The following is a 22,967-nucleotide window of genomic DNA, read 5'->3' as shown; positions in this document are numbered from 1 at the left end:
AAAGACAAAGAAGCAACACCCACAGTTTGATTTATTTTTTTTTATCATGATTGAAGTGTCTGATATCTTAATGACTGGTCAATTGACAGCATTGCCTTAGGATCCTACAGGTCAACAAGCAAACTTTAAGCAAAGCTACAGAGGACAAGTTCTCTTGACATGCTTTTATTCATCTGTAATATGAGCAGCAATTAATTCACAGAATCACAGAATGGTAGGGGTTGGAAGGGACCTCTGAAGATCATCTGGTCCAACCCCCCGCGAGGGCAGGATCACTTAGGGCAGGTTGCACAGGAACACGTCCAGTCAGGTTTTGAAGGTCTCCAGAGAAGGAGGCTCCACAACCTCTCTGGGCAGCCTGTTCCAGTGCTCCGTCACCCTCACAGTAAAGAAGTTTCTCCTCATGTTGAGGTGGAACTTCCTGTGCTGCCGATTAATTCTTTCAATTCCTTTACAAAAATAACCGTCACATAAGAAGAGAACAATCAAAATAAAACGTACTACAGCATCACTGTTTCAGTGATGAATCTATGCTGTACACCAAAGGCAGGCTTGGGTTTGCTTTTTTTGCAATGCGCAGTTGAGTCACAGAGAGCACACCTGGATACGGAGCCTCCTAGGAACAAAGCCACGGGGCTCTACGGACGGGTGAGCAGGAGGAGAAGCAGCAGAGTACAGGCTGTGACTACCATGAATGCAACCGCCGCACAGCACTGCACGGACAAAGCTCGGTGGCTTTTGTGGTTCCTTTGGCTTTGGGATTTATACAGATTCATTACTTATGTCAGTAGCACACTGTCTTTAAGTATGCTATCAGTATCATCCCCGGTATGAGCAACAGAGATATATTCACACAAACCAGCCAGAGGAGGCTTGTCTCCAGTCTCCCCCCTAATCTATGGAAAGAAAAATTAACTCCTGCCCTCAACCTTCTTCTCTTTGAAAAGAGCTTTCCAAAAGGAGGGACTCTATTCCCACCACTTGCTAAGGGACTGCTTAGGGCAGATCATACCCTTAGGTATGCAATAACTATTTCGAGCCATTTATTAACCATGGTTGGCCCACCCTTGCTCCTGACATAGCCAGTGAGAACCACACTAATCTCAGCTAGGAAGCTGCAGCAGCAGTCTCCTTTTTCACAAGTCATGTGAGGGAAAAATAGATGGAAAAAAAAAATTTAACATACCACAGCTCTCAAATTTTCCATAAATGTGACCTTATGCTAAAGAAACACACATTTTTGATAACCCACTTCTACCTCACTTTGGAGAAACGATGCTTGTAGTCATCTAAATTTCTCCTAGCTCACTCCTTTCTTCCCCGGACTGAAATCATACATTCAACAATTCCCACTCTAAGCTATTAATTGCACTGCTTTTGGTACCAGTGCAAAATTATCTTCAGCAGTAAACACTCTCAAAAACTAGACAAAGACAGTGGTTAAAAATAAACTATCAAAAACTCCATGAGTGTTTTCCATCCATATGCTAGGTCAATGAGAGATACTGCAAAATAACAATGAAAAAGCATAGAAAACATCTACAGCATGTGCAGAAATCCTGAGCTGCCTACCTTTAGACATTCAGCAAAGAGGTCTACACTGTTGCCAAAGAAAAGAAAAACATATGTCTTCCTTTCACCAGAAATGCAGAGTTAAAGTGAATAATAAATATTCCTTCTAGCAAAAGGCATCACTCTTAAACCACAGTGCGCCTTGGAGAAAAGAAAAAAAAAAAAAAAGGAAAAAGGGGGGGGAGAAGTTTATCTGTTCTTATTAAGTTGAAGCCACTCTGCTTGCTTCTGCTATAATTCAATGAAGGCAATCAGATTCAGGAAAACATTTCCAAGCTTCACTGTGTTTGAATGTGCCCTATTTTATATATGGGCAGCTGAAGTACATGTGCTAAGAGTTTCTCTAACTTAAGGCTAAAGACCAAATACAAGAAAACAAGAAACTTTAGGGCCTAATGTCTTTAAGCACCAGGTTTTATTGGAATTCCATTCAATCTTGTGACATGAATATGTTTATCTCCTTTAATTGTGAAGTGCCAGAAGAGCAAACAAGCATGCAATGATGTCCAGATACTCCTTCGATCTGAGATAATTTTAAGTAACTTTTGCAGAAGCTGAAGAAAGGAAGAGTCAACAACATATACTAAAAACATTTCTCCAATCTCCACTGATCATCTGCAGGGTCCTCTGAAGTTTAGACCTACCAGCACCCTCACTGAGGAAGGCAGGTATACAAGTAGTCTCCTTTGCTGTTCTGATGATACTCTCTCTATAAAGCTTTGGTTCAAAGCAAGCAAGTCTGAGCTATGGTGGACATCAGAGTCATTGCTCCCAAAGGACCATCGTCACCCCTGTGGAACAAAACCCCAGGACTGAACACAGGGTTACAACTGCTGTCACAGGAATGAGCTTTCAGCTCTGCCTGAGCAGATACTTGCATGATTTCACCCCCAATACAGACAAACGACAGGGCATTCAGTTGGGAGAGAACACCTCAGTACTAGCGTCAGCCGTACAGTCACCCTTGGCATGGTTTCATATTAATTCTCCATCCTTCCTACTCCAAGAAAAAATTTCAGAAAAGGTCAAAAGAGCTACATGCATATTTGTACTTCAGAACAGATTTTGCAGTTTCAGCAAACCACAAATGAGACAGGTTGGTTTTAAAATAAGGTATTTCCTGAGTCACATGTCTTGAAACACACTCCATTTGCCCTGCTTTGATACCATATCACAACACCTGCATCCAGTGAAACAAACAATCCTATTGTTTAATGCAGCCCAAAATTAAAGCCTGGTCTTTGTTGGCCCACAGGCACCACTGCAATGATCATGATTAATAAAATCAATGCCTAATTGTAATTTTGTGCAAAGACTGAGACTGTATGCTGCAAAATATTCCTAGTCAAAAGGAGGCAAATGCAGAGTTTTACTCCCCAGCATTTCTGTCAGGGTCTTATTTTTACCCATACTGTTTCTTGATGAGGGATTTATGAAGCTTTGCAGTTCACAGAAGTATCTGGGAAGACACCTATATGCTGATGACTGAAAGAATATAATAGACAGCAATCTTCAGAAATTGCCAGCTCCCATTAATAGTCCTATTTTCTTTCACACACTCATCTTACTCAACATCTCCTCCATTCAGATCTCTTAAAGCAACTTAAATGGCATTCCACCACATGGAGTACTACCTTCATTAGGAAACGGAGGCAGAATTTGTAAGTTGCCCAAAGTGCCTGTAGTAAGCAACAAAGCAAGGCAACTCCCCACTGCAACCTCAGTCCCATTACAGTCACCAAAATCTTCGGCAGAGGTCCCACGGGGACTAGATCCCCACCTGGGACATCCCAACTTCTAGCCATTACCACTGTTAGGAATCACTGCCTCATCACTACATACCAAGCAGTCAGGAGAAGACAAAGGGTCTGGGCAGAGCTGGCTCCATGGGCCACAGCAGTACAAGCTCAAACGTGACAACCATACATTACACATTACTTACAGATTTCTAAATCTTAGTAATGTTTTCACTCACCCAGGTGACTTCTGCAGGTGCCTGCAGAGCCCACACCTCTCCTAGCCCACTGGGATTCACAGTCAGAAGAAAGCAGTCAAACCAGTCTGCAAGAGACTCTCTCTAAGCCACAAAAAAATTCTTTGTGGTTCTCTCATTCACTCACCAAGAGTGAAAATAAATCAGATCTAAATGCATTTTCATTTGTTTGGCTTACTCTGTCTAATTTTTAAGAATAAGTGCTTATTTATTTAATCTGCTTAATCCATATGGTGGAAATGTTCTGTAGTTTGCTCTTCCTTCCCTGCCTCAGCAGATGTGTATTTATTCTTCTTCCCCACTGGACCAGAAAGGGCCATGCTGTACCTAACTGACCGGTCTGCTTGGTGTGCGATATATAACAGCATGCCAAAAACATCTCCCACTGCACTGGAACCTGTGCTTCATTCCTGCTAGGCAATGCTGCTTCGTAGGTACCAAGAAGTTCTCACATAGAGGGATCTCCCCTGCTGAGAAGGACCAGAGAGAAGATTCTGACAGGATTTGTCCTTCCACAGTCCTGATATTTCTGGGGTTGAAGCTGAGATTATTACAGTTTTTTGGAAGACCTCACCTTGCCTGCTTAGCACATTCTGTCTAGCATCAAAGCTAAGTAGTATCAGGATCTTCTAAAGATTTTAAACAGCAGCCCCACACCTTCAAGCATGTGCAAAGTATCTAACACAATCCAGACTGGGGAGGGCTGGAGGGCTTCTGTAGCATCATTTCCAAAAATGCATCCAAGGCAAAGCTGACTGCCATCCTCAGGAGAATGTGCACTTTACTGAGGGCCTGGCATGCATGTGAAAATAAACTTTCTTCTCCCTGTACTAGAGCGCCAACTCTCCAACATCTCAACAACCCTGCTTGCTTTGGAAGCTCTCCAGTCACATCTTTCTGTATATGCTATCAGATATGTATTTTATAAGCTCCTTTTCTCGGTTAGAACGCTGCTGCTCAAAGCTTATTCCATTAATACTTCATGTGAAAATAAACCTCTCCACATTTCAAGAAACAACAGTTCCCTGGCAACAATTAGTGGAAACTGTTGTCATTGGTATTTTACTTTGATTCAAGAATTTAAAAGGGGGGGGAGGGGATCCTCAATTCTCCTTCGCAGGCTTCAGTAAACCCACGGCTCAAAGGACAGTTTTCTTCTCCAAAGTAAAAGCTTTCAAGTATCTCAGTTCCCAGAGAGTTAGGGGGAAAAAAAGGAAAAACAAAACAGCCGCCGAGACCATTGTAACTACTGCAATCAGCTGTTCCACGTTGAAAAACATGTTGTCCTCCATATCCCACTGCTATTAAAAAATGTGCAGCTTGAAATACAATGACTAATCCCACTTTTATAGCCAACTAACTAGAACATCTTTCTAAGATAAATGAGAGCATTAGTGTTCATTCGAACCAAAAATATCTACTGAAAATAGGAAATCTTTGCTATTTTAAAATAAAAAAATGTGAGCGAGAGCTCTAGGAAAGCATGGGTGTAGAAGTGCTTGAAACGGCTTTGAAGTCACGAGAAATATGAAGGCTCCAGACTTTGTCACACAAAGACCAAATTGGCAATTTGTCAGAAGCCAAAGGGCTGCAGCTAATTATTCTGGATTTGCATAGCTTGTGACACAAAAATAAATGCATGTCTCCATCAGAGGTCCTTGTGATGATTTCCACTTCACTGCACATGTTTTCAATCTTACATTCTTCAAACTAAGCCAAACAGATTTTTCCTGAAAAAAAAGGTAGATGGAGATGTTCTCTCTCTCTCCCTTGCCAGTGTACAAAGTCATAAGAAACTGGATACTTTACTGGCTAAGAAGAACTGACAATCTTCAATTCTAAATTTGGCCCTACACTAATTTGGGGGATAGAGGAGTGAAATTGAACAAAATCAAGCTTTTATTAAAAAAGATCAGAAACAGTTTTACCTTTTAGAAACTATCCAAAACCCATCTTTGCTAGATTCCATTATAGAAAATAGATTATTTTTTTTTAATAGTGAAAGACAACCACTGTTTAACTTCAAGAGGCAGCCTACTAAGAAATGCTTCAATTTAAGCATTTACTGGCAAGTCACCCCAATGCCAGTGCAAAAGCTGCTCTGCCTTGGCCTTTCCAGCTGCTGCCTGCCCAGCAACTGCCTGCAGGCCATGGCAGATGGTCTTCAGTCATGTTTGTCACCTGTTCAGTGCATCTCCACTCATTCTCTGGCCATCAGCTCAAGCCACTCCAGCTGAGCAGGCAGCTGTGAGGGGTGGGAAGAGCTGGCAAGAAAGGGGAGGTACGTAACTGCCACAGGAACCACAAGAGTGTTACATTCAGAATATTTTAAATGCAGCCTTAAGATTAAATGCAGCTGAATTGGTGCATTCACTGCAAGAAAGCCAGCAAAGCAGATCTGCTGAGCACCTTCAATTGCTCTTCCCTTCGTGCCCCACAGAACAGCACGGAGAAGCCCCGAGGTTGGGCAGCGCGTGGCCAGCATGGCCCCTGCCGAGACAGCTGGAGCTCCTGCCGCACAGCTCTGCCAGCACAGCTCCCAGCAGCACCGGGGCTGGCACAGCAACAGCTTCCCTGTAGGAGCCTGGACACATCCTTCAGTCTTCCCTCCTGCAAAACTGGAACAAGAGAGCTTCCTTGCCTCCTGGGGTACAAACAGGTGAGCACCCTAATTCAAAAGCACCCTGATACTGTGGTGATGCCTACTTAAGAAAATTAAGCAAATGACCTACCACAAGGTAAGAGATCCAGCACAGTGTTCTGTTAGAAGCCCATATTTACAAGCCAGGAAAAAATTTGGTGTTTTTTTGCACTATAACACTGGTTTGTACCTGCCCCACTGACTTGTATTTGAGCTGTAGAAAGCAAATCTAGATCCAAAACACTGCCAAATCTTAAAGACACTGCTATTCAGAGTTCTGCCAATGCCCACTGGAAAAACAGCAATAAGCTAAGCCGTTAATGCTCCCAGATCTTTGGGTGAAGACTCATACTGTCTTTGGAAAGTTCATAACCTTGAAAGCTTTTCATTTAATTCATCTACTGTACTATCTTTTAAGCCAGACAGCTTGATCGATGTTACTCAATTGTACTATATAATGTCACACATTTCAGCTCCTGTGCATTGAGTTCACAGTGAATTCTCATTATGTTAGAAATTAATCAGTATTTAAAAAAAAAACCCAATTACTTATCATCACACAAGTTGAGAGGTTCGTTCTTTGTTTTCAATGTGATGCCTGAATAATGTCTTACTGCTGGATAAAGGAGCATGACTGCTTAGCATCCCACTGCCAGTCCTATTCTTCCATTATTTCTCTTTGGAGGATGTGCATGTTTCCCCACTCAGTAAAAACAGAAAGCTGGAATGACTCTTTCTGCTGGAACTGAAAGTCTGAGACAAGACAAAACACAGAACTTGAACACAAGTCACAAAATGTTAGCTGCTGTCTAGCAGCAGCTCACTGATAATCTGTACAGAACAATTAGCCTTAAGAAAGCAAAATAAGAGGATTTCATCAGTCTAGATAAAGAATAGAGGACCATCCTAATTCCTCACTGCAGGAAGGAAACAGAAGTCACACAGGTGCTTATTTGAAGACTTTGAAGACTTCCCCTTAGTAGTAGGAAATTTTTTCCTGCTCCTGTGCAACATCTTTGGAGAAGAATAATCTGATGTCTCCTCACAGAAGTCAGCACATACCAGTCCATCATGCTTGCTATCTGGAAGCCAGTAGCTGAACCGTACCTTCCAGCTCACTACTTATTACTGGAAAGCATGTCTACATTCAGAAAGTTTTTTAATTTATGTAAAGAAGAAAACAGATAAACAGTCTGTGTATTTTTGTGTTTTGAGTTACTTGTATATTGTCAGGTGTAAGAGCTGGTTTCTCTTTAACAGGATAGGTTCTTTAAAGGATGAGAAGAAGGGGAAAGAAATCAAAGAAACCCTGCTGCTTATCACAGGAAAACAATATTCCCTCTGTCAAATAAACTTTGCCCAGCAGATCAACACCAAGATATCTTCCACCTAGACGCAGGGCTAGTGGGACGAATCATGCAAGGTCACTCAAGCAAAGCTTTCTGGTAATGCTGGAAGGAAAGAGCTCATTTCTGATATATTCCCTACTGGCTACAAGTACATCATCAGGATATACGCAGCAACACGCACTTGATAGGCGAAGGGTGATCACACACAGCCCTCCATCCTGCTCTAACAGAGCAGGAGGCATCAGTGTTCGAGGTATGCCCTTGGGGCACAAATTCCCAGTATAGGTTGGTCTGACATCTCAACTATGCTGTGAAATTTGAGACCATGAAGTACTTTTACACAAAGTCCTGTCTAGTTCTGTCCAAATGTTTCCCAAAATGCTCTTCCAATAAAGAAATCCTTTCCAATCATTTTGTGACTATCTGATGACTAGCCATGAAGCTACACAAACATCAGAAGACTAACAGGAAACCCATGGAAGGGCAGCAACTTTAATCCACAAGGTAAAATGGAATTTGCTCTCTGCTCAGCTCATTGGTGCATCATTGAATTCATCTCATACAAGCACCTTGCTGCTTAAATGTACAGTGCAGGTGCAAGGCACATATAACAAATGCAGACACTGGACTGTAATACACCAGGAGTATTATTAAAGTAATGGTGTCCCCTAGACAGTGACACAAATATAGGCTAGCTTCCTCCCTGTGCTGCTTGTGAAGCTGTGCTTCGCAAATGCTGGCTTGTATTTATCAATCTGGAAATGCTATTATCACAACTGACAAAAGAAGCTGCTCCTTAGCTCTGAGCAATAGGATGTACAAGTAAGAAAGATGATGCTGTAGTGGTGAAAGGGTACTGGAAGTATGGTTAAATGCAGACAGTAAAGTATATGCCCTTTTTCCTTGTAATATCATGCACTTCCCAGACAACACCACACATCTGAAAGATGTATTTTCCAATTTAACTACCAATGAGAATTTTTTTAAGCCTTTTCTAATACTGGATTCTTCAAAATAACATGGCCTGATTTTTCAATTTCTTCTTTTTAAGTGCTTTTCTCCCACTCCTTGCTGGTGTTGAGAAGCACCTTTTGCATGGACTTAGGAGCAGCCTCAACTATCAGTGGCTAACACCCTGTTTTCCTCCTCTCTACTGAGGAAGTTTCACCTCTGCTGCTGAGGTATGAGAAGGAACCCACTGACCACCTTAGAGTGTGAAACGAGCATTAGATAAGCATCAGCAAGAGTGAAACTTAGGACACACAGGTCTAAGTGCACAAAATAAGCCAGAAGGAAAGAGCGCGCTTCCCCTTTGATCTTTAGGGCTATAGGGCTCTATGTTACAGCTGTGGCAGTAACATAACTCCTTTGCCAAGTTGCCATCATCCTTTAAGTAACAACTTATCTGAAATATGACCATTCAGACCTGGGAAACAACAAATGTAGCCAACACCTGAACTTATCTGTAGATGGGCTACAACTCAAAAGGTACTTCAGTATCATTTCTCTGCTCCTTGGGTTACAAGAACATTCCTTCTGCCATAGTTTTTTCAAAGGCCAGCTCCTGTTTCTGTTAAGCCTGACTGTCCGTGAATGCAATAAACACAGACTAACATTGCCTAATCAACTATCAGATCTTATTATTAAAAGACATAAGAAAAGCCTAACTGCATTCCCACTTTCACCAGGGCATGTGTTGAGTTAAGACTAGATGGGCTCAACACATGCTTCTCAAAAAGGGTATCCTGTTTTTCCAAAACCAGTATCCATAGCAAAGAACTGAATAGAAAAGAAAGAAAAAAAAATTATGCCCAGGTCACGTTGACATCTAAATGACAACATTTTAAATCAGTTAACCTTCTTTATATGAAAATAGAGGCGGGGGGGAAATCAAATACAGTTTTTACTTACCTGTACTACTTCTACTCCTCTTTTCCTAGAAAAGAAAAGAAAAAAAAAAAGGAAGTGTTAATGTCAGAAATGTGGGGAAAACATAAACACACACACTAATGGAAAAGGGTTGCTTCATACTAGAATGCGAACAATAAAAATATGCACTAATGAACCTGATTCAAATTCAGAAAAGCACTTGTTCAATTCCATTCCCTGCCTAGGAAGCACTTTGTCAGCTTCTGAATCATGGCTTCACAAGTGACCCAAGATGCATACTAAGCAGCTGCACCGCTGGGACCGAGACAGCTGCCAGGTGAGCAGAGGTAGGAAGTGGGTGATGTTAGGGAGGGAGCATCTCAATTTTTGTCATTTCTACTTTGCTTTTCATTTCTCATCTGCACTCAGAGCGTGTGAATTGCATCACAGCACATTCCACATGCTTGATACATCTTTGATTTTGATCCAAAGATACATGTATAAATGTCAGGGAGAATGAACACAGCACCTTGAAGCCATTTATCCTCTTGTTTACAGTCTTGTTCTACCCCCGTCATCTTGGTACACAGAAAGCTTCCTAGAACTACACACATACACAGTGACTTGCATCAGTTGTTCTCTGCATTAAACCTTTGTCAAGAAGCTTTCAAGCTGTCCCATGGCTTGTCTTCATCACAAGCAGCAAGACACCCAGCCTGGCTTCACAGACTAGCCCTGCAAACAGAGCAGGGAAGGGGACAAAGGAAGGGTACAAGCACAGGTCAGGTCCAGCACTGAAGACTGCCCTGCAGCTGAAGCACCTTGCCCAGATGTGTCATCCCACTGCAGCTCCATCGCAGATACATCCCCATAGATCCACTGCTCAAGACAGATGATCCATTCTGCAAGCAGTGCCTCAAAACCACAATTATTTAAAACTTCCACTGGTGATTGGTACCGCACTGTGTTAGATAGACCTAACTGTGCTGGCCTCAGCAGAGGCAACAACCCCTACATCATGTAGCTGTGCCCAAAGAAAAGCTAATAGGTTACACAAGCAGCCATGCAAGCAAACACATACAGATTCACCCCATAAAGCAAGTATGCTCCATTGTCCCAGCCCGAGCAAGCAACAAGCTACAGGCTGGGATGGGACCCTACGCGTGCATCAGTCCCCAGTGCTGTGGTTTCCTTCAGGCAGAAAGGACACACACCCAGGTATGTGACCAGGGAGATGGACAGAGTGTACTGTGACACCCTGTTCTAGAGGGTGGGGAGTCTGGATGTGGAAACACCAGAGTGCAATGCCCCATGGTTTAGATACATCCTTGGACTTCAGTTCAAATACTTGTAGTGGCTCTGGATCCTGCAAGAACAGAGTTCAAGTACTTGGGCTTTGTCAGAAAGGCCCAAGCCTCTGAACACTGCTTTGGCCATACAGGGAACCGTTCTAGTGACCTTGAAATGCCAGGGATAAGAGATTGGAGAGGCATACTAATTATACACCAAAATGTTAAGAACTGCAGTTGGTAGAGCCAATTTAGGTAGATATGTAGAGACGGTCCTGTACTCTGCTGGTATGAGAATTGAGATTCAAGTACATGTAGCCAGCCAATGCTCAGTCATTGCATCTGACAAGTCATCAAGCAAAACAAACTATTTCTCCTCTAGTCTTGAGAGCAGAACTGAATCCCTGGCACAAAGCCCAGCCATCCCTGCTCCATGCCACTCTCCCAATATATGCAGGCTGTTTAAATACGTTAGAACCTTCTCCTCGCTTTGAAGACATAGGAAATTTAACATAAAAATCAAAAGCCTCAGCAAACACAAGAGAGGAATCTCTCTTCCTCATTCCCACCAGCCCTATATGTGAAAACCAAAGACCTCTTCTGGGGAGGTCATGGAGCAGAACTGCCTAACTCTGCCCTCAATGCTTTTCTATTTAAGAGCGCCTGTGTTGTTGTCCATCGCTGCAACTGCTGCACACTGCTGAATACACAATGGCTCCCCCAGTTTTCTGCCTGATACAGTAAGTCTTTCTTTTGGGAGGCCATTACAAAGATGCCCAAAGGGACAGGCAATCAGTCAGCATCTATGACAGAAATTGCTCCCATCTTCCACTTTACCAGCCTGGAATTTCCCTGGCCTAGAAGCCGCATGTACTGCACAGCCACAACAGAGAGCTTGTCATTGCTCAGCAAGGAAATTAAAAAGAAAATGAAACCAAGCACCTCTTGCAGAGAATTTCAAAGCCCTCTTGCAGATAACAGTAGCCTGTAAGTGGTGGGTGATTAATATACTGCCATTACAGTGTGGGAAGCATCGCTGCAGATCATCACCTGAGGCTGGCCAGATGTGTTCCAACTGTGTTTTGAGAAGAAAATATAAATTTCATAGAGAAGAGTTTATAGGCAAATTGTTGAAACAATGATTTTCACACAACTAAGCAAGATGAATAAAAAATACTAGGTGGGGAATGCTTTTCGGTAAACCAGGGCAGCAGCCTACTCAGAAGCATTACAAGTACTGTAAGGTAAAACTTAAAATAACCAAACCAGCCACATTTTTGCTGTGTCTGCCCTGGAGTAAACAGAACAACTAAAAACTGCCATTGAAATACACCAGGCTTCAGACAGGACTGCTCCAGAGCCCCTTGAAGAATAGAGGCAGATTGCAAAGGCTGCATTTCTTGCCACGACTGCATACACGCTGAATTAGCTTTGTTCTACTTTGAAGCAGAAAAGTACTTGCAAGCTGGCTGCCAAACCTACTTGAGAAAGAATCAGTCCAGAAGTTTTCTATAATCCCCCCAAAATGGACTTTGCCAATTTACTGGGACTTACTGAAACCAATTGTGCTGCCCCAGCAGAAGGGAAGAAGCCAGAGCAGCACACAGGCAGGGAGAGAAGGGGTGCCTGCTGTTGGGTATGATGTCACACACGCTTAAAAAGCTTGGAAGGAGGAAGTGATTACCGAGGTTGTCTTGTAGTGCTGAGTCTTCCCCTTTTTCAGAAGGGGCAGTCTCCTTTGATTACCTGAAACATGAGAACTTTTTACACTTAAGCCCAGGGGACCAGAAACCACAGAGGCATGCATATTTAGAGGATTAGTTAATTTGGGAAAAATCCTCTACCAAAATAGCTTTTTTTGAAAACAAGTTATTTTGAAAACAAAAGGTAACCAAACAACCAGGATGTCAAGCAGCCATGCACCTCAGTTCTGGCATTAGCTGATTCTCCACCTCGAATATCTCCTAAGCCAGTGACTCCAGGCTTTTCGGCCGGGCAAGTCACAGCTGCAGGCTCAGGGCAGCAAGACATGCCTTATGCAACCAAGCAGGCAGTACCATCTAACCACACTAACTGCCCCATGTCACATGTGAAAGGGCTTGGGGATAGGCACAGAAAGCAAGCTGATCCTACACGAGACACTCTAAGACCCTCAAAAATAAACAGAGAGAACAAAGCAGGCTGTGGGCCACAAGCAATTCCCCAACAAGGGCCTGTCTGTGTGGGACAGTCAATGGAAATAAGACAGTTGCTAAATTAACTGCCCTGGGAGTCTGACAGAGCCACAGACCAGCCACCACTCCTTCATATGATGCTTAAAAAGCTAGTAAGAAAAATACATCCTACAGCCTTGGATGTTTCTTTAGCAGAGGGCAGACTTAGCATTATGCTATGCTGACACACGCACCGCAGATGTGCTTAATGTACACAAGATACTCCAACAAACTCCTCTCCCAATGCAATGCACAGATGCTTGCATGGGTACTGGACTGCAGCTCAGACACAAGCAGAGAAGTGCAAATTCTGCAGACAAGCCAGACAAATGAAACAGTTAAAAAAAATTAAGTGAGGTATACAAGAACATGACCAGGCTAGGCAGAATGCTTCCAGAGGTACCAACACCCGTTTCAAAGGTGCTGACTCTCAGGGGCGTTATTTCACTTGGCGTGTTAACCTCTACTCCTGTGTCCCTCATGGTGTTGTCTGTGACCCTCTTCCTTCTCATGTATCTTGAAGTCAAACCACAGACTACCAGAGGAGGGACTCCCATTCCCAGCTGGCCTGGCTGTCTCCTGATATTGGCAATAGGATATACAAAACCCACAGCAAGTCTCTTTTTCTGAAGGGAAAAAGGATATCATTATTAGCTGTACCTCCCTCCAAAGAGGCAACACAACTGGGTCAGAGAGACTGCATCTGCCCACTTTCATTGAACAGATGTTTGAAAAATGGTCAGTTCTAAACTATGTTCCCAGAGGTCACTATTTTTAAATTACATTTTATTCCAAAGATCATCTGGACATGGATCTTGTACTCAAACCATCAGCACAGAAAAAAAATTTAAAAAAAGAATTACTAACAAATGATAGAAAACCTCTGGGAGAAAAGAGAAGGGGGAAAAGCATTTGAAGGTGATAAAACTAAAAAACTAACTTACAGCAAAGCTTCAATGTCTTCAACTGGCACAGTATGCCTAAAGCTATAGAAACCTGTTCAGGTGCAGCACAAATTACTGACTGGTGTTTCTCATGCTGCCTTTCTCCAGCACGCAGCTCTGCTGCATCACACACTCCAACATTTAAAGGAAAAGAAACATTTAAGTAACTGCTGCATTAGCCTGCAATACTGAATAAAACCCAGAAGCTTGTTGTGATTATGTATAGCTCTATACCTGAAAACAGTGAACAACTCTACTGATATGCAAGCCCCACCATATACAATATCGATTAAAGTAATTACCATGCAAGTTGACTTCATGTTTAAGTTAGAATGATGTACGGATTTAGAGAATAATTCAATGTCAAGTTGCTAAAAGCACATTAATTGGTGTTTTGGAAGCGATGTTTTACCACAGCCTCAAACTAGGCAGAATACTTGGCTTTTGGGGCTGCGTTTGGGTTTTTTAACATCCAAAGTAAACAGTTTGGACTAATCCCCCATTGCATCTAGGACCTGAATATTATAGTGAATGACAATTAAACGATAAAATGACTATCAGGTCGTATATTATAGCCATGATTAATTTAAATAACATATTTTTGCTGTCTGGTCTGAGTGACAAATTGAAAAATGTCTAAGAGAATTTACAATTTCAAAAGCAAAAAGCAATCTTTGTGTATGTTTTACTAGCCTAAGAAGTTATTAGTGCATGTAATGAACTTCATTTTCTCAGACAGGAGAATGTTGCACCTCCAACATTTCTCATGTAAACATGTGTCTAATAATAATTTATTGCTTTGATAAAAAAATAGAAGTATTTTCCCAGAAAAGCAATACATTGGCATCAAAGGGAGTTCTATAAATATTAATGCAAAATACTAGAGCAAAAACCTGCAGCCACTAAGACTTTCCACCACACTGAAATTATCAGACACGGAGGAAGGCACCAGGCAAACAATACCAAAGCAAAGCGCGAAAACCAGCAACACTGGCCATCTGCAATCTTGCAGACAGCCCGTTTCTCCTCCTGGCACAAAGGCAAGCTCAGCTCATTTGCCTTAGTTTTTCCATCAGCAGAATACCCTGCAGTTCTGTTATTAAATATTTGTGAGGATCTTTGCTTTTATTATCTTTCATCAGTGATGGACTCCATCTTATTGTCCATCAGGGAAGCAAACAAGTGGCAATCCCAACACAGGGGTGCTTGCTGTCCAGGGGACCTGGCTCGCAGCCATCCCTGCACACGAAGTTAACCAAGGGCATCTGAAACATGGCAAGACTCCATTGTAACGTGGGGATTTTATTTTTGTGGTTTGTTTTTTTGCACCCAGACTATCAAGCAAGCAATTTATCAGAGTTCATTTTGTCAATTTATATCCAACTATTTTTACCTTTCAGCAAGCTTTTCCCCTTCTGCAGTCAGTATTTTGGAAAGATTTATGACTGAAATATATCAAAATGTTAGCATTTGGGAGAGGGAGTCCTCAATTTTCTCAGTCTCTCTGTTAACGCATCATAGATACAAAGGAAAAGGGAAATGAAGTGCACCTTTATAATCCAGTAGAAACAGATAACTTAGTATGGGGGAGAAAAGGTCTCACTTAAAACTCTTAAGTGCTCTTTAGATGGTCTGAAAGTGAATGAGACCTTGGGCTATCACAGAGGACCTTTTAAGAAGAAAAAAATCACAGAGGGTAGCCACATTTGTGTATTTCTTCCTTGTTTTTGTAAACAGGGAATAGTCCAAGCAATAGAGGCCCTCATACATCAGACACCATAAGTGATTTTCACACCACCACCCCATTCACACATGGCATTTGGTGGAACCATCTGATCTTCTCCACAACTTCAAAGCATTATATCATCCCATTTACAGCTATGAAAGTGCTTCTTAAGAGTGGACAAAGTGCCCCAAAAGGGACTAGAAAATCAGAGAGGATCTTGGTACGGCAGCAGCAGCACCACTGGCATTCACTGGTGGCACCACAATGCTTCCACATGCTGCAAATTCCCACCACAACACACACAAACATTCACCAGCATCTCTCAGCAAAGATCCAGGTTGAAACCCACTAACCCCTTGCCCTGCAAATGCAATGACAAAGTGAAGCATCCAACATCATGACTTCAGAGGTTCAAGCAGCAGAAAGGAAAAAGCCGTAAAAGAAAGAAACCAGACGCTGTAAACAGTAACTAGAGGAAACAAACTGCCTTTAGTCACTAAATATTAAGACAAAGTTTCAGTAATGGTTTAATGAAACATTACAGGGCTACTAATTTCAGCATTAAAAAACAGGTATTGCAGAAATAAAATCTGTATATCCCAAGTTATAAAAGCCATAAAGTCATTAAATACAAACTCAAAAGGATCTGTTTTCTTTTGAAATTAGACATTTAAGATGGATCAGTGCTGCTGAGCTCTGCCAGACTCTTTTCTTGGAACCAGTAACCCCAGGTTCTGGGAGCCCCCACTCGTTGCTTCCCCAGCAGGGACACAAAACTTTATAACCACAGCCTTTTGAAAAAAAAAAAAAACCAAACCCAAACCTGAGGAGCCATCAGTGGCAAGAAGGAATGATTAATGGCTGCACAGAAAAATTATTACAGGCAATGAGTTATTCCTGCTACCAGACATTCAGAGACATATTTAGTACATAATGATAATTATAAGCAATTGGGCAGGGTTCAGCCTTCAGCCATAGGCTTACACCACCAGACATTATCAGATACAGTTCCCAGCTATGGCAGGCAGCCACACCGTATGATCTCTTTATAAACTTATTAAAAACCATTTTCAAACCAAGCTGTTTTGGCACTGTATCTTTCATTACAGAACATTAATTTCCCAAAGGTCAGAGTCCTTCAAATTTGCAGGCTAAATTGTTCCAGCATCATCCTTTGGCTTCAGTAAACTGCTTGCCTCCTTAAGCACTGCAAAGGGCACGCATGTTCTCTCTGCTCCCAGCTGCCTTTGTCTCCCCATGACCCCAGTCACCCCAGTGTTAATATGACCCCCTGCAAAAAGCAAAACACATGACCCACCCCTTTTGAAAGTCTTTCCAAGGTCACAAGGCACCAGAGATGACTGAAAGAGATCTGAGAAGAGGCAGCAGAATCATGAGGCAGAAGACCGCATCCCTTCCGGGGACAGATACGGTATTTATCTTTTTTATATATTTAAAAAAAAAAAAAAACAAAAAAAACCACCACCCACAACACTTACTGCAGAAGCTATTAGAGGCTTCTAGAAAGATATGAACACATTTACATTTTAAAAATAAAATGAGCAACAACCTCACACTAACAGGTTTATAATCTGAAGGATGCTTAATATTGCATACTTGCTCTCCAGTGCCATGATATATTCAATTAGCATTGAGGCAGAAGTTTTCTGTGTGTATTGATACATACAACTTATTGGTACTGTAACTATAAAACACTTTAATATTTTATTTTCTGAAATGAACCTTCCAAAAATTTACATTTAATATCATTCTTCGCAACTCTCCTCCCATATTAATTTAAGCCAGCAGTTACAAATTATTAGCATCTTTTTCTTTTAAATCACAGAATAAGTCACTAGTCAGCAAGAAAGATTTTACAGTCTTCCATTTTCCATTGCCAGTGGAACCCTAGAATTCAGGTATGCAGATCTTCTTTATCAAGGGACTCTTCACACAACCTGGGCAAGAAGGGAACTCCTCTATTCACCAAGAGGTACATCAGTTAGCTGATTGGTATTTTGTTTACTTCTGACTTTCCAGATATTGCCAAATTGCAGGAAAAACTATTTCCCGTTTCTTAAGATCTGTTATGGTGTACGAAAGCAGATATTAGTGTCTCTTCAATTCCCCCAGTACTAAATTGGAATGTAAAGCAAATAAAACCATACTGAAAGACTTGCCATGAAAAGCTACCTACACTGAAGCTGAAAGGACTCAATGGATGAAGATTTCATCAGCGTCATTTCCAGATAACGCTGCTAGAACTGCTCCAGCCTGAAAGCTAATGGGAAATGGACACTTCCACTTCTCCCTTGCACCAACAGTGGATCCAATAAGCAGGTAAGATCTTTCAGTTTTCTAGACAACACAAGTTAACAGGAGTTCATCTTCCATAGTTAATTCCACCAAACCCACACCAACTCTCCAAGCAATGGGTCTGTATCCCAAACAACACAGAGCAGCATTACACTTCTCCCTCACTGGCAGCTCTCAGAAACCCGTTTCATCACCTCTTTAATTTCTAATAAGGGAACACCCTATGCGCTCAAAAAGCGCAATGTAATGGGAAGCAACTGTGAAAAATGGGATTAGAAAGGGCTGCAGAACAATGCCATTTTAAGAAAATTAACAACAATTTAGGATGGTCAGTCACTAACGGTCAAATGAAACAGCATTCAATGTAAAGAAACACTCGGTGACTCCGCTGACAGTTACTGGAGATATTTACTATCAGGAAACATCCTAAAGCTCCTGTGGCTACACCTAAAAGATTTCTTATGCTGAAGCTCCTAAAAGGACTTACAGACAAGGCCACACTGAGCTACAAAAGTGCTGCAACCTGAAAGTGCAGGGCTGCAGGTTCAATTCAGGCTTACAGTTTCTCCCCCATGGAGCACCACCATCTTGGGAATCTCCCTGTCACGGTAGGGAGATCTAGCAGCACACAAATCCCGTAGTGACAGACTGATACAGCTTTACTTTTATACTGTATGCCAGCTGCATTTGGATGCCCTTCAGCAAGCTTCGTCCAGCAATATGCAGACTTCCTCCTACCTTTGTACGTGCCTTTCTAACTTTATGCTCAGACAGTTCTCAAACCAAACTAGCTAACGGTATCAGTTAAATGCCTATTCTCTTAAGAGTCAGATACCATCGCATCTAAAGTCAGTCGAAGTACCACTCCTCTGAACTCTACCTATAATTATGTTGGCTTCTGCATTGCTTCTGAGCAATACCAACTCTCAAACGGAGAGATTTACCAGTAAATCCTTGAACTGCATCAGACAAGATAATCAAGCTTCCTGCCCGTCTGCCTTCTTTCAAAGACCACATCTTTCGCAACAGAAACTAAGAATTAACAAGTGCTGAAGCAATGCACAGAGGGTTGAATCAACACATACATCTATGCTTCTGCCTGCCTACCTACCTATAAATTTATCTAGAAACTGGAGCCTCACCTAGCTTTAAACTCCTCAGCTCAGGTACTAAGTGCTATTTTATTGTGGTAGCGCACAGCTTAGTGCACTGCAGTGCTCACTTCAGGATGTAGCCAGCTTCTGGGTTTTGCAGCCAAACTTTATTTTTCACTCTCAAAATGCCCTGAACTGGTTTATTTAAAGGTATCTCACTGGTATCTTCTTGTACTACAGTCAAAGTTAGACTGAACTGTAGGCTCATTCTGACTGGAAAAGAAAAGCAGGACAAGGGCAGAGCAGGGCTAAGAAGAGAACAGATCTTTTTCTCCCAGCACAGGCAAGGCTGTCAAGGTGAGTGGGGAAAAAACTGGTTCACCCCACATCTGCACTGCAAGGCCAACAAAATCAGGTTGCTCTTACAGACACCCATCTAGGAAGAGAGCAGCCCTTAGCAATAAAAGATTTAAGCCAGATACAAGCAATCCTTAATTTATTCTGGGGCTTCCTTTAGGCTCCTGCCACACTGTTCATTGTAACTCACCATAAAGTTACTTAACTGTTCAACATGGGTTTTAATTTTTAACTTATGTACACTAAAGCTAGTAATACATATCTTACAGAGAGCTTTCTCTCAGAATTGTAACAACTACCGATGTCCCCTTATTAAAACAGCTGCCTCACATGTTCCGATTAATTGAATATATTCAAGGTTTCTGGGGCTATTATACAGCAAGATGAGGGTCAGCATACATTTTTCCCTTCATTTGAACAACATATAAGCACGACGTACATTAAGGCACCCAGAAAGTTGCTTCATTAGTGGCTTTAGACTTACACACTATCAATTGGATTTAGGCATCAAACGAATCTTCGCTATTATTGCAGATAAGCCATCAGAATCACAAATATTGGTTTACCAGTATTAATGCAAATAGCATACTGTTATCAGTTACCAAGCAAGGTTAAAGAAACAATACAGACATTTGGGCTGATAATATAATCTAGCTATATTTACCTATCTATATATCTCACTGTATTTATCTAGACAGAGAGGGATCTTCAGATTAAATATATTTACATCATGCCCTACATATAAGCCTTCCCAAAGCATCCCTGTTCTATTTGGACAGGGAGAATTCAGCTTGAAGAAGTTCAACACATCTGGTAAGCTAACCTAACCTACAATGTGTGTAACTATTGACAGCAATTGTCTGTGTTTTGGAAGAGGAAAGAGGAAAAACAGAAAAGAAGACAAAAGGTGAACTGGTTTGGTCTCTCAGTCTCACATAACAATTCTAAGCGCCCAACCCATCTTAGCCGACAGTAAGCAGACTTTCTGAAAGTGCTTGGCAATTGCCCTCTGAGAATCTGACCCCTTCAGTACTTCTCTTAGTTTTAGGTATCTGCCATAGTCACCTTTAACAACCTCGTTGTTGGAGCTTGCACACAGCTACCTGACAAAAGCATAGAGAAAAGGAAACTGTATTAAAAATAATAATTTACCAGAACCATTATCCAGTTTGCCTTAATTAGACCGCAATCCCTCTAGGTAGTGCATTTCTGAAGCATCCCTTGCCATCGACCCAGAGAACTACTGCAGCACACTGGGGTTCTAGCAATGCAAATCAACTCTGATAGCAAAAAATGATTCAAGAAAACAGCGTGTCTTCAAGACTCTGAAATGCTTGCAAAGAGCTTGTATGTATCCTACCAAGTTGATGCTTAGCATATTAAGAACACTTTGAGGCATTTGTTGTAACAGCGCAGAGGCTTTGAAGAAGAAATTTTGTCATAATCCTTGAAATCCCAAGAATGAAATCAAGAGTATCCGGGGGGTAATCTCCTTCCTACAAATACCTTTCTACAAAGGGCATAGGTTTGGCAAGCCAACCTAAAAAGCCCCCCTGTGTCTGCTAGACTCTCACATGCCAATTGAAGCACAGAACCGTGTTTCTTTAACAAAATAATTAAAAAAAACCCAAAAAGCAGACTTGTGCACAGGCTAGAAGCTGCTGCTTCCACACCTCTCTCCAGCATGCTACAGGTGCTCCATTTACTTTCGTAAGTCTTACCTGGACTCCTGCCTTTTACCCAAATAAAAGCACTCTAGTGGCTTGCCTTGACATTCTGAGAAGGCGCTTGAGCTGCTCTCATCTTCAACATAAGCATGCTGCAAAAAGACCATCAGTCCAGTATGGCCAGTGAGACAAGGCTCTGCTGGGCCCCAGGCTGGTACTGCAGCTCCTGCAGGTCACCTGCACAGTGACAGAGAACAAACACACACATCCACTCTGCTAAAACAAGGGGCACAGGGAGAAGAGCACGTCTGCCAAGCCAGCTTTCATCTAGAAATGGCTTTTAATCCACTAACACTGAAACCGAATACTGTACATCCACTGCAACTTTCCATGACTCTGGCAAACAGCCTTGAAAAAACCTTTGGGGAGTTTTTATAGAGGCCAGACACCCACTGAGACATGCATGAGAAATATGTAATACACTTCTTTTTTTCTTTTTTTTTTTTTTTCTCCCTTCACTTCTTGGATCTCTTAAAAGAGACTGGGCATTTTTTGGCAGGAACTAGAGATGTATTTAAGTTCAGCAACTTGCCATGCAAAAATGAGTTTATTCATCTCCAGCCAGGCTTCAAGTAAGATATATAGGTGTCTGGGGCTTTTTCCTTCATGCAGAACTTCATTATAAAAACAAGAGAAAGTTAATGCAAGAAAGTTAACAAGCCTGCTCACTCAAGAAACCTGATTGCAAAGTTTCCCTCTCCCCATAAAGGATGGCCCTGATGTTTTGGCACTGTACAAGTCAGACATCAAGTCTCCCTCAAGTTTCATTAGCTTTGAGAGCACTTGTGATTTCTCGTCTCCTACACTCACCAAGTGACCACTGTTTGCATGTGCAAGGAACCATTTTTCCTCTTCATTTATGGAACCAGAGTCAGTCATAGCTTCATAGACATAACTAACAACAAGAGTCTATGCTGAGAAGTTACTGTGGCCAGCTATGCACACGATCACGGATACCAATCCGGTTAAAAGGGCATCCATGGAACAAGCTAGCAGGAAATAATTAAGAGACGTTTCTAGAAATCTTTTCTCCTCAAATTCTGGATCAGTTTAGGCTCATGTAACCCATCCAGTCAATTCCTCTGTTTTGTTTACTCCATTTGAGGTGCATTTCAAGGTACAGCCTTTAGTTTGGGGCACTTATGAATGCAGATGTTATTTTAAAGACGACTTGTTGGTTAAGCCCCAAATAAAAAGCTGGCTAAAAGCAGTTCCAGTATCATCTGCAACTGGGTTTCACCTTTATTTTGCTATGCAGCTCCCCTCAAACACCATATGAACAATGTCAACAGAAAAGCACTTGGAATCTGTAAAGTGCAATTCTCCAGCCTAGTACCCTCTTTGAGAAGAAAAAGATGTTCAGCAGAAAATACATGGTACAATTTAATGTGAACTGGATTGCTTTTCTCCATTTGAACAGATTCAGATGCCAATACCAATAATGGGAATTTCCTTCCCCTGCAACTGACTCTTCTGCTTGAGTTTATGTCAACACAGATCAAAGAAAAATGATTTTACTTCATTTGGAAGCCTCATTGGAGAGGCTTGCAATAAAATGAAAGCTTGGTTTCCAACAAGCAGTGATCATACTGTACAAAATATTGCATTTATTGAGATGTGGCCAACTCCCTGAGAATAAACAGGATAGAGCATTTGACAGTGCTGCAGTGAATCATCTTGGTGATCTACACAAATCACACGATCCTGGAAATCAAATAAAATGTCTGCAACATGCAGTATTTTAGTATGGTCCTGCTTACAAGAAGAAAGGATCTAAATGGAGACACAGCAAGTTAAATAAATGTTTTCTATTCTACAGCATACAGAATAATATTCATCACTGATGTGAACACAGGGGGTGGTGGGGCTGTGTGTTT

At 41.8% G+C, this 22,967-nt stretch overlaps 1 protein-coding gene across 1 annotated transcript in view; it reads right to left on the bottom strand.

Moving 5' to 3' along the window:
- The window catches only part of ITPK1 (inositol-tetrakisphosphate 1-kinase), a gene marked incomplete at its 5' end in the record, with an annotated part of 149,037 nt that overhangs the window by 104,931 nt on the left and 21,139 nt on the right, over nt 1–22,967 (bottom strand). The window contains one exon of the mRNA XM_081999822.1: nt 9,467–9,491. Coding sequence (XP_081855948.1) covers nt 9,467–9,491 — 25 coding nt within the window. The remainder of the gene's footprint in view (nt 1–9,466; nt 9,492–22,967) is intronic.

Source organism: Phaethon aethereus, assembly GCF_964289735.1.
Source record: "Phaethon aethereus genome assembly, chromosome: 5".
In the NCBI taxonomy this organism is placed as follows: domain Eukaryota; kingdom Metazoa; phylum Chordata; class Aves; order Phaethontiformes; family Phaethontidae; genus Phaethon; species Phaethon aethereus.
Note: the sequence above shows the minus strand (reverse complement) of the source record. Positions and strands in the feature narration are given on the sequence as shown.